The sequence below is a fragment of the Natator depressus genome, chromosome 15 (assembly GCF_965152275.1).
Source record: "Natator depressus isolate rNatDep1 chromosome 15, rNatDep2.hap1, whole genome shotgun sequence".
Classification (NCBI taxonomy): domain Eukaryota; kingdom Metazoa; phylum Chordata; order Testudines; family Cheloniidae; genus Natator; species Natator depressus.
In genome coordinates this window covers 22002879-22015684 of record NC_134248.1, presented here as the reverse complement: position 1 = coordinate 22015684, position 12806 = coordinate 22002879, and the positions used below count along the sequence as shown (strand labels likewise).

The 12806-nt window shown below is 40.5% G+C and overlaps 1 protein-coding gene across 3 annotated transcripts in view; it reads left to right on the top strand.

Annotated features, from left to right (window-relative positions):
- Positions 1–12806, top strand: part of GLT1D1 (glycosyltransferase 1 domain containing 1) — an 87839-nt gene that overhangs the window by 40231 nt on the left and 34802 nt on the right. For all 3 annotated transcript variants that reach the window (XM_074972696.1, XM_074972694.1, XM_074972695.1), the window contains exons 7-8: positions 2591–2686; positions 8425–8474. In XM_074972696.1, the coding sequence (XP_074828797.1) occupies positions 2591–2686; positions 8425–8474 (146 nt within the window). The remainder of the gene's footprint in view (positions 1–2590; positions 2687–8424; positions 8475–12806) is intronic.

Here is a 12806-nt window from a genome sequence, read left to right as displayed (position 1 = left end):
GGATTTTTTCAGTCATCCATGAAAGAGCAGCCGCTCTTTAATAAAATTAAAACACTCAAATGTGGGCAGAGATGACCTCATAAATAAAGCGCTTGATGAAATGGTTTACCACTGTAAAATTTTGTGACAATTAGGAATATTGGCTATCCTTGCCACCCACTCAATAGACGTGTGCATGGAAGGGCAATGAATTGATCTGCTTTGTGCAGTGTTCAGCCAGGAAATGGAAACTACCACCCCCTAAGAATTGACTAAGTGATGTTTCTGTTATGAACATGCATTCAGCAGTTTGTGGATTATATTAAATTACGGCGAACTTGATAGTGAACTTGATTATACACTTGATCCAAGCACATCACATGGTGACCCATCCCTAGAATTACATTCTGAGTGTAATTGTGCTGTTGCAGAACCAGGCAACTGCAATCTCATACATTAGCTTGTCGATTTTTAAACTATGTTCTAACAAGAGTCGATGGAATTTTATGGTTCTCATCTATGTGTTTCCAGCAGCATTTAAGATGTGTGCTTTTATTTTTTACATTGAGATTTTTAGATTATTTTTAATTTGCATTTCTTATCCACAACATACCAATTGCTAATTCAAGTGCAATTTGAGGGGACTTGTCTTGACAGATTCATTTTAACAGAAAGATATACAATACATAGTGAAGGGTATAGTTCATTATCATCAAAAGGTTTTCTTGTCGGTGTGTTACAAAGGAAATTTGAGATTAAAATAAATGCTTTGCAGTCATTTAAATTCTGGTTAAATATTCTGTGACAGCTTGGGTGTTTAAAGGATAGATACCGCTTTGGAAACTGAAGCAATAGTAAGATTTTGCTCTTATTATGAAATTCCTTTCATATGAAGACCTCGCATCTCTTTATAAACATGAAGAGCTTCACATCTCACAACCCTCTTGAAATGGGGCCATGTTCTTGCCTAAATACATATTATCTCTATGTTACTGATTGGGGAAACTTAGGCACAGAGGATTTGTATAATGTGCCCCCTCTCTGATAAGGTTGGCAATAGAACCTTTGGTTACCAGTTGCTTTGGCTAAACACTAGGCATTACTGCCTGTCTATCAAAATAGGTTTTGAATATAGTTCATATCATTATACACTATCAAGTTCTCCATTCTATCCCACTGGTAATATCAACCCTAACTGACTAGATCTTCCTTTCTAGGGACAGATGAATTATTCATTTCCATAAGTGTCATTTTAAATGAGACCAACATGCTAAATTTTTCATCAGTGAACTAAAGTTGTCTTGACAGCATAGGCTGGTATGTAACTGCTACATCACTTAGGGTTTGCATATGGAGACTATACCACCACACTGCATCGCCTGGATAAACCCAGAGTGTAGACGGAGGAAAACCACCTCCCCAAATGATAGTAGCTACAGCAACAAAAGTATTCTTCTGTCCACACAGATGTATCGACATTAGGGTTTAAGTTAGGTCAGAGGCATGGATTTTTCACACCCTTGACTGATGTAGCGATGTTGACCTGACTTATAAAGGTAGAGCAGAGCTATAATATTCTAGACTTTAAAATATTGCTTGTTGCTCCACTGAAACTATTTCTAGAGTATAAACAATATAAATATTTATTCCTTGTAATCTAGAGACTCTTAATGTAAGACTGCCGTGCTGAATGTGTATGGCTGTAAAAGTAACTATTTGGAGTACCCTGTTATACTCAATACCACCTGGGAAGAAGTGGAGTCTGCTTTGGCTAAGAGATTTTGGACAACTATAGATACTTGCTTTTGACAAATGTAGACTTGCAGTATCGGAGGTTTAAAGCATTACATCGCATAACAGCAAAGTGATATCTTTTTCATTCCCTACAGGCTAAGAAGAACAAATACAATACAAATACAAATGCAAACTTGCACCCAATGAGTTGTACATAATTTGCATTATTGTGGGCATTTGCTTGGCTTTATCATTTAGAATTTATCATTACATTAATAAAATATGCAGCCCAGTTGACTGACTACTGGACTAGGAGCCAGAAACTCTGGATACTAATCCCAGCTCTGGCACAGATTCCCTTTAAGCAAGAAATTTAACCTCTGCGTCAGTTCTTCCATCCATAAAAAGAGTAATGTTTCATCAAGATGCTGGAAAGTGACTGCAGTGCGCTTTGCATTAGGCGCTTAATGCTGAGGAAATGCATAGAGATAGATTTCAGAGTAACAGCCGTGTTAGTCTGTATTCGTAAAAAGAAAAAAGAAAAGGAGTACTTGTGGCACCTTAGAGACTAACCAGTTTAGTCTCTAAGGTGCCACAAGTACTCCTTTTCTTTTTTCATAGAGATAGATAGTTCTTAGCATTAGGGGTAGGGTTTTCAAAAGCTCTCAGTAGTGACCTTACTGCTCCCATGGAAATTAACTCCCATTTACTTCAATGGGAATAGTTAGTTCGATGCTGGGGCGCTTTAGAAAAATGTCACCCTATTTGTATTCCTAGGATTACTGCACAAGTTGCATGCTCACTCAGGAAGCAATTGTTGTGAAGATATTTTACTGTTCTAACTGCATTCAGTATTTTTGAAAATATTGTGTTACAGGGATTCCTCAAGACACAGAAAATGTACGCCTGTTTCTTTTGATATGTGGACTTCGAAGAGTCAAGGACCCTCTTTATTTAGTGGATGTATTTTCAGGTACATGCCCCGCTGTTTAAATATCTCTGCATTTTCACCGGGTTTGTTTTTTTCCTCCAAACACCATTCAGATAAATTTCGTGGTGTTGATGACTTTACTATAAGTTGTGTTTTTCTCTGCAGAATACTTCATAATATATTTATGTTTTTAAAAAGTGTTCCTATAAACATTGATCTGTTGAACACATTATTTCTGTACTGTGTCTTTTCCTGCCTGCTGGGAATAACACAGCATTGCAATCAAAGGGAAATATTTGATGCTTTTGCTTGTTGAGGGAGTAATTATTTTGCTGCTAGCATGCAATATTCATAGTAGACAAAAGAAAGAAGAGTTCACCTATTTCAAAATAATGTTTTGGCTTATTGTGTCATGGTTATTACATATGTTTGTAGGTGTAGTAAGGAATACTGTTAAGTTACAAGAAAAATTTTCACATGTTTTTAGGGCAAAGCACCAATCTAAATTGAGGTTTCTTCACAATAGCATGTGAGATGCTCTTACAATGGTAGAAAGGGTGGCAAATAAACATATTTCATTTACTTGGACTCCTGTATCAAGTTCAGCTGTGACAAAAAGTTTCCATTGAGTTCCAAAGTTAGGGTCCGTTGACATCAATTCCCATGAGCAGGACTCAGATTTCTCATCTCCCACAGCCCTGCCTTTGCCGTTCATAAAACATTAGCAGAAACAGTGAGAAGTAAAGCAAGGATATCTTTCTAGGAACTGTGTTTTAAATGAGATACTCATCAGTATCTCCTTTATTTTCTTCCTGCTTTTACAGGGTTTTTATCTGTGATATGGGTTATCAGTAGGAGTAGTAATAGCATCAAACTACCTAGAAGTCCCACTCATGGACCAGGACCCCATTGTGCAAACACAGATCACAAAGACAGTTCCTGCCCCAAGGAGCTTGCAATGTAGGTATCTGACAAAAGACAACAGTTGGATACTGACAGGCAGAAAGGGGAGTACAAAGAAAACAATGAGACAGCATCTATCAGCGTGATAAGCAGCGGTATCATTGCACTGACTGTTACCCAGTTTTTTGTAGGAATCAGAGAAAAGGAGGATAATGAGTTAGTTTTGCAGATGTTTATCAAGCGCTCCACTCAGGTGCGAGGGGCAGCATGGGAGAAAGCATGAAGGTGCTTGTTTGAAAATGTAACAAGTGGAAATATTAACATTTCAGTGGTGAACGAGGTGATAGGTAGGATGGGGATGCTGTGAAGGGCCTTGAAAGTGAAGATAAGTAGCAAGATAAGAGAAAGGGGAGCCACTGGAGGGATTTAAAGAAAGAGGTGACATGGTCAAAGTGATGGACTCGGAAAATGATCTTTGCAGCAGCATTCTGAATGGAGACGAGTGAGGCAAGAATGCATTTGTCAAAGACAGACAAGAGTTCCAGTAATTAAATTGCAAGATGACAAGAGCCTTAGCTGTGTGTTTGGAAAGGACATGTTTTACAGATGTTATGCAGAAAGAATAGGAAAGATTTAAACATAACCTGGATGTGAGGACTTAGAGGGAGGTCCACGTCAAAGACGACACCAAGGTTACAGCTTTAGTAAGAAGGCTGGTGGTGTTGTCCACAGTGATCAAGAACAGAGGTAGCAGGGAGGGTAGATTAGAAGCTCTGTTTTAGCCGCATGAAGACTGAGCTGAGGGTAGAGATCCCCAAAGAGATATTAGAGAGACAGGCCAAGATTTTAGTTTGGACAGGAGAACACAGGTCTGGAGTAGAGAGGTAGACCTGTGAGTCATCAGAATAGAGATGGTAGCGGAATGTGTGTGTGAAGATGAGATTACCCAGAGATAAGGTGTAGAGGGAGAAGAAGAGAAGGAGACCAAGGGCAGAACCATGTGGAATGCCCACTGAAAGTTGGAAGGGGGCTGGGAAACGAGGAGGATCTTTGATGGAGTGTTTAGAGAGGTAGGAGGAGAACCAGGAGAGGACAGAGTCATGGAAAGCAAGGAAGGACAGGAATTCAAGAAGAGCATGATTGATGGTGTCCGTGGCAGCTGACAAGTTAAGGATGATGGGGATGGAGTACTCGTTCTAAGCTTTGGCTAAGATGATGTTATTCTTTGCAAAAGCAGTGTGTGTGGAATGCAGGATGTGGAAGATTGCAGAGGGTCTAGGATGGAACTGGAGAGAGGAACTCCAGTGATTGTAAAGTGTGTGTTCAATGAGCTTAGAGAAGAAAGGGAGAAAAGAACTGGAGTGGTAGCTGGAGAGGCAAGTGGCATTGGGTGGGTTTAAGATGAGAGAGACTAAAGCATGCTTGTGTTGTGAGAGGAAAGAGCCAGAGGAGAGTGAAAGGTTAAAGAGAAGGGAGGGGATGTGAGTGGGCATGAAGGAATTCAGGAGATAGGATGGGGTCACTGCAGCAAGTGGAGGGCTTAGAGTAGGACAGCTGCATCTGTGGCAGGGGAGGAGGACGAGAGAACTGTAAGAGGATAAAGTGGGGACTGATGGGGGAAGGTCAGATTGTATTTTGTCAGTTTTCTTGTGACAAGAAATCGGTAAGATCCAGTGCAGAGAGAGCAGTGGTTGCAGGAGGAAGGGAGGGTTTAAGGAATAAGTCAAAGGTGATAAAAAGGCAGCTGGGATTGTGGGTTTGGATTCAGTTAAAATGGGAGGAGTAAAATTATTTAGCTAGGAATATGGCAGAACTGAAGGAGAGAACAAATTTGCAGTGGAGGAAGTCAACCTGATCACAGGATTTCCACCAGAGATGCTACGCAATGCAAGAGCAGGAGCAAAAAGAAGTGGATGCTGAGGTTGAGCCAGGGCTCTGACTTCTGCAGATGTCTGCTACTTTAAATTTTGACATCTCAGTCGCTTTTTCAAACTGGCGTTATTAGTATCACGAACCTGTCTCTGTTCTCCATTAGAGAATCAGGTAATTGTCTAAACTAAAAGTTTATTTTTATGCTTTGTTACATTCTACTCTGTTGTTTCACTTTGTTGTTGAACTGAAGCACTGATGCCTTTCATAGGTTATATTCCTTTTTTGGAGTACTCCATGTCTGAGATTATTGGAATCGTAAATCAGTTCACTGACCCAAGATAATGAGATGCACTAGCTGAAATATCAGTTTATTGAATGGTTGCTCCATATGAGTAATCATAGAACAGAAAGAACTCCCCAAACTCTGTGTCAGAATACACTCAATTCAGTATAAAATCTGTCCAGTGTCCCCTGCGAGTAGACTTTTCTTGTATTCATCATCAGATTTCTGTAAAACCACTTCCTCATTATTTTCCCCCCACAAAGAATGGGCAAGGACACTGGATATTTTTTATTTTTGAAAGAGAGAGAGATTCATCAGGTTTGTATATGAGACAAGTGAGAAGTAGTAAGCGTTTCTTTCCATCAACTCATCGTAGCTATACGGATCAGCTTTGGAGGGAGGTGATGAGAGGTGAGAAGAGTAGTAAAAATTATTATTTGTAATGTTTATATCCCTTGTGTCTTTTTTGTTCCCAGTATTTCTTTTTGGTACATTTCACATCAAGATGTATAAAGTCCAACACCGATAAGAAGGTTCATGTGAGGTACAACCAAAATAAGGCAGGTCTGAAAATTGATAAACCAATTAAAAAGCAATATATTTGATAATTATACAAAAAACAGATCACACCAGCCAGTGAGATTCACTAAGTTACTCTCAAAGTTCTAAGCTTTGTCTGAACTAGGAAAATAGACCACTTTTGAAAAGGTCGGCTAAAACATTTTAAAACAGGTTTTAAAGGATAGACAAAGTTTGACACAGAATCATAGAATATCAGGGTTGGAAGGGACCTCAGGAGGTCATCTAGTCTAACCCCCTGCTCAAAGCAGGACCATTCCCCAACTAAATCATCCCAGCCAGGGCTTTGTCAAGCCTAATTGTAAAAACCTCAAAGGAAGGAGATTCCACCACCTCCCTAGGTAACACATTCCAGTGCTTCACCACCCTCCTAGTGAAAAAGTTTTTCCTAATATCCAACCTAAATCTCCCCCACGGCAACTTGAGACCATTTCTCCTCGTTCTGTCATCTGGTACCACTGAGAACCGTCTAGATCCATCCTTTTTGGAACCCCCTTTCAGGTAGTTAAAAGCAGCTATCAAATCCCCCCTCATTCTTCTCTTCCACAGACTAAACAATCCCAGTTCCCTCAGCCTCTCCTCATAAGTCATATGTTCCAGTCCCCAAATCATTTTTGTTGCCCTCTGCTGGACGCTTTCCAATTTTTCCACATCCTTCTTGTAATGTGGGGCCCAAAACTGGACACAGTACTCCAGATGAGGCCTCACCAATGTCCATCTTAAAAGGAAGTTGTTAGCAGACTGTGGGTGAATCTGCAGGGAAGCCTAATGTATTTTAAAACACAACTTATTTTCCTAGTTTAGTATCAGAGGGGTAGCTGTGTTAGTCTGGATCTGTAAAAGCGGCAAAGAGTCCTGTGGCACCTTATAGACTAACAGACATATTGGAGCATAAGCTTTCGTGGGTGAATACCCACTTCATCAGATGCATGTAGTGGAAATTCCCAGAGGCAGGTATAAATATGCAAGCAAGCAAGTATCTTTATACCTGCCTCTGGGAATTTATACCTGCCTCTGGGAATTTTCACTACATGCAGCCGACGAAAGCTTATGCTCCAATATGTCTGTTAGTCTATAAGGTGCCACAGGACTCTTTGCCGCTTTTACAGATCCAGACTAACACAGCTACCCCTCTGATACTAAACTAGGAAAATAAGTTGTGTTTTAAAATACATTAGGCTTCCCTGCAGATTCACCCACAGTCTGCTAACAACTTCCTTTTAAGATCGACTCTTTGCCGCTTTCCCTAGTTTAGACATGCCACATACCCTTTGGAGTTGATTAGATCATCCATATCAAAGCTAGTCATACCTTTTACTAGGTGTTCACTTTTGAAAGACCCACATACAAAGCAAACTGCATGCTTCTCAATTTAGCTGTGTCAAAAGCGTGAATGAATGAGTTTCTTCTGCCAGGATTTGATTCTCCCTGTGGCTGCAGGGAGTCCAGGCATTCTAAATCTTAGCCCCCTACAGGTCTTAGACCTCTATTCTGTTGATCCTATTATGCAAACCCTTACTATGCTGTGGAGGGCTTATTACCATGTGTAGTCTGTTAAAATCAAGTAAGTGTTCACATGAGTGGGCCCTATTTTGGCAATGGAATCATTGAAGAGAGGCATTCTTTGCAGATTCTAGAGTTATAAACACTATACGACTTTAATGACTTTGCAGTTATTCTTTCCCACCACCGGTAACAACAAAACATTGTATTTCCGCAGCATTTCCTGGGTGTCACATGCAGGTGCTCGTAGTAAGAATAAGTCCTGGTCATTTAGGCAGAACAAGAGTCCAAACCACCTTGATTAAGTAACCCCATTCACCAGCATCTTGTACAACACTTCACTGTTAAAATTATTCTAAAATAATACCTCAGGTTAATCACAAAAAATAACACTTGAATCATAACAGAGTGAGTGAAAGAAAAATAAACACTAACTTCAATAATGTTAACGAATCAAATATTGTGTGTGAATGTTGGAGGTGAAAATCTGATTTACTTTCCATATTTAAACACTATCACTAATACTATTGTCCAAATTCTACCTGTCTTCGTCATGCAAGTGCTCCCAGTGTCTGTATGTGATTGTAAGAATATTAAGCATAATTTGTTAATATTTAAAAAATTTACTATTGTGTTTTAGAGTGGCACAGAAGAGAGCCCCATATCCACCTTGTTATAATTGGACCTGCAGTAAGTTGGGTTTTTTTGTTTGCTTGTTTTAATTTATGTTTACTCACACAGATTTATTTTAGTGGACCAATGAGATATTTTTGACACTTGTTTGCAAATGGAAACTGAGTTAATGGTGTTTGAACTTTTACAAAGACTCCAAGTACACCACCAAATTATTGCCCTGGCTGTTCAGAAGATGTTCTGAGCTGTGGAAGTCAATCAGATTCTAATTTTCCAATTTCCAAAGCTCCCAATGGTTCAATAGGATCTGATGATTTCCTGATAGCCTGAGGTAGAGAGCTACATTTAGAAGGGAATCTAAGGATCTGCTTCCCATGAAGTTAAATGACACAAGTCTGGCTTCATTCAGTGGGAGCAGGGCAGACCCAAGTTATTTGTAATATGGTAGCACTTAGCAGTCCCAGTTAGGATCGGGGCCCCACAATGCTAAACATTACATAGGTATATGGAGAGACTGGTCCTTGCCCCGAAGAGCTTACAGTCTAACTAAGAGGGAGTCAGAGTTGGTGTAAGGATCTCCAATCTGTATGTTCACCAATTTAGATGCCTAGAGTGAGACTCAGACCCACTTACTGCCTTGTAACTTACACCTTTTACTTCCTGGCCCATGACATCTGAATTTCGCTCACTGAGTGTAAGGATTCTAAGCTGGTCTATCTCACGGGCCTAAAGGCAAGAACTGAGTAGTATAGCAAGTGTACGCTGAAGTAGCCCCCACCCGTTTTTACCTTTCACCTTCATCCAGCTCCTTGGCATACAAATTCTACCTATTTACAGTCTGATCCACTGATTTTTTTCCATTGACTTCAGTGGGCTTTGACCCAGGACCCTTTGACTAGCAAGCAATTCTAAATTAGACTTTATATGTCACCTCTGAATTTGACCCTCGGGCCAGATGGTGCAAACTGGCATACATCCCTTGACATCAGTGGAGCTAGCCCAGTTGACTGCACCCGATGGCCTTGTGTCAGTTTTGTAGATGTAGAGGACATTGTTGTGATTGGGGCAAATATACTCTCTCCAATTTGGAATTCTAAATTCTGTACATTCCCATGACTTGTTAATGATATTCATTGATTTCAGTCTCAGAGCAGAGGATTTAATATCACATTTGACTACAGGACCAACTTTTGGAGGGGAAAACTGTCAGTTTAACATTTGAATTTTAATATTTACTAGGGTATTTATACCATTGGTTTAAAACACAATCTCTGTTGTAGACTCAAAAAGAAGTTAAAAGGTCAAATCTTGTAAATGAAATATTAGAAATTCATATTTCGGTGTCAATATTTTATGAGCAGACGTTAGCCAACATTTTAAAAGACAGCAGTTATCATTTCTGAATTTTTTTCAGAGAGCCTTGTGTTATGAAAATTTTTAATAATATGGAGGTGATATCAAACACCTCCTATTCTCTGGCATACTTCTAGTAGCTATTCTGCAGCATTTAGGGCATACAGGATAATGCAGGCAAAGTGTACAAAGAGAGAGTAGTGGAATTTGGTGTGAAAGTTGCTAATGTGATACAGAAGACTTGTGTGACTGATTTTCTGTTAGTAATGCCTCTGCTAGATTTTTTTAAAGAGCTATAGGCCTCAGTTCAGCAAGGTATTAAAGTGTGTTCCTAACTTTAAGCACATGAATAGCCCAACTGATAGGGGGACAAAGTTAAGCACATGCTCCAGTGTTTTGTTGGGTCAGGGATCTAGTGCTTAGCACCTTGCAGAACTGAGCCCTTATTTGCTTCTAAAGTCTGTCTGATAGGTTTGTTTTAGGGTTATTTGTAACAAGATTAGGTTAAAAAAATCCAGAAAAAAATGTATTTCTTTTTAAGTCAGTGTCCCTTTAATCACCCATTTCTTCTTAACCGCCAAGAGATGTTTGTTGGTCTGTGCATCTGTTTGTTCTCAATGTGTCTCCTACCTATTCAACTGCAAGCAACATCCTGATGGCTTTAATTCCCCCACTAAGTCATACGTCTTGCCACCTGCACATGCATAGTACTGCTCATGATAAATGGCAGGTGAAGATTTAGGTTCCAGTTCTGCCAACACTCATGCTTAACTTTACATATGAACAGTCCCATTAACTTCAGTGGAACTATTAACCTATATAAACATCAGCATTGTTTAAGTGTTTGAAGGATGTATCTCAAAATTTAGCTCCACACTACATTTCATATCTCAGCTGCTTGAGACGATTTACCTTTAGTAACCAGAACAGGGCTCTTAACTAGCAAAACTGAAAAGCTGAGTCACCCACTTAATTTTTAATAAGTATTTTAATAGTCTTCTCCTGCAATTATAAACTCAAGAGTCCGGCTGAACTGCAGCCTGTCTTATGATTTGTATTTGTCTGCTGATATGAAGTCTTCCCTTCCCCAGTTTTGGTGTAGTGCAGTTTCTGTTCCCACTGATTTTGCTGAGCAGAGGCTCATGTCTTTGTTTATTTTAATGCCATTTGTACTAGTCTGAATTTGCGTACAATTAGCAGGTGTCAGCTGGTACAAGACAACTTTAGACTTATTTCTGACACCAGACAGTGAGCACAGCACTTGAGCTGACAATGAAAATCAGTGACGTCTGTTTCACTTTTAGATTCTGAGTGCTGTAAAATTTTATTTGGAGGCGCTAAAGGGGAAGGTTTAGAATATTAACAAACACCCCAGGCATTTATATCGGTGTTTTGTTTTACAGACGTGTGGCTCTTACACAATCCATATTTCAAGCTAAATACGAGTTCACAGCATTCCTAGAAATGACTTGCGTATCTTTTAATGAAAGTGTTGGTTAATGTTAGACTGCAAATTTTACAATAGGAATTTCTCTTCCTTTTTTAGATTAGACTGGCTTTATACAGAGAAGGTGAAAAAGATATGGATACTATTAATACCATTAATAACTGTGATTTTTAAGTCTGTATAAATGGCCACTATACTTTTGATTGCCCTCTGTCTGAGTGAAATTCACCTTTTTTACAGTGTTGCCAACTTTCAGGATTTCATGATGTCTCACAATATTTCTAGTTTGTCCTAAAGCCCCAGCTCTTGGAATCATGTAGTCATGTTTTAAAAAAGATCATTTAAAAAAAGGAAGTTTCTAGCTGTGATGGGCAGTGTTCACTGGCAGTGGCACCTAGTGGTTAGGGCACTAGGTTTCGGTGTGTCGTGCCCTCGATGTCTCTTGCTAGCCACTGTCACTCCCCTTAGCGGTCTCCCTTTTGATATGTGTGGACTTGACCCTTGGCTCAGGTCACCAAGTAATCTTCTCCCCTTCTGGGGTAACAGAGTCCCAGGGAAGATATTGGGTTCTGTGCCATCACAGTTGCTGAGGACCTTCAGTCGGTCTGTTGACCCCTGCAGATGCAAGTCCCAACCACAGATCTTTCAAAGCCTTCATCCTCCCCTGGCTTCCCCAAAGGGGTCTGTAAGCGAGGGGTGTTGTGCTCTTCGTAACAAGGGTGGTTGGTAGGGGAGCCCAGGCCAGGGTCCTCCAAGATGCGATGATGTTGAGCACCTAGGAGTGCCTTCTGGCTGCCTCCTTGGGCCACTTCCTACCACCCACCACTCTGCCACATTCGTACAGGGCATGACACAAAGGAGTAGAGAAGAAGAGAGTAATCAAACCTTCTACCGCTCTGGACTCAGCAGGCAGCCAGAATCTCCCCAGGAAAGGTTTCTGCAGCTCTCAGGATTGGTCGCTCTCCCTGCCCTGTCTGCATTTTTCTGAGCTGTCTGGCTCCCTAGTAAGCTCCTCTTCCAGCTGGAGCATGCTCAGTAGTGGGGGATGGGTGGGGTCACCTGGGCCCAGAGATGCTCCTTAACCCTTTCAGTGCCAGTGTGGGGTTTATACATCCCATCGCACTAGCCCTCATGGCTGTGGAGAAAAATCTTGAAAACGTGAACACGAAGTCTTAAAAATCAAGGATTTTTTTTTAATCGGATTATTTTTAAGCCACCCTCCTGGCTAATTAGGGTTTGACTCATGGTTTTTGAATGCTTGAGGTTGGCAGTACTGCATCCCTGTGCGTAGGGGCCCAGCACAAAGCCTACACAGAATTTAAGCCTGATTTTGAAGATTTAAATAGGAATGAAGTGCTGCATAGACTTTGTGCTGGGTCTCTTCAAAGGGATGAATTTTACTCTCTGGAATCACCTTAAGGCTTCAGGCGCAGGGCCGGGAGAGAGATGGCTTTTAGCTGTTTGAGTACAAGATGATAAACTGAACTATTAAAAAAAAAAATACGAGAGAGGGGTTTAAGAAATGCTCATCTACCCCAAAGACTTCCCCAGCGCTTTTGCCTCCTGTGGGCCAGATGCTCCACTGCACT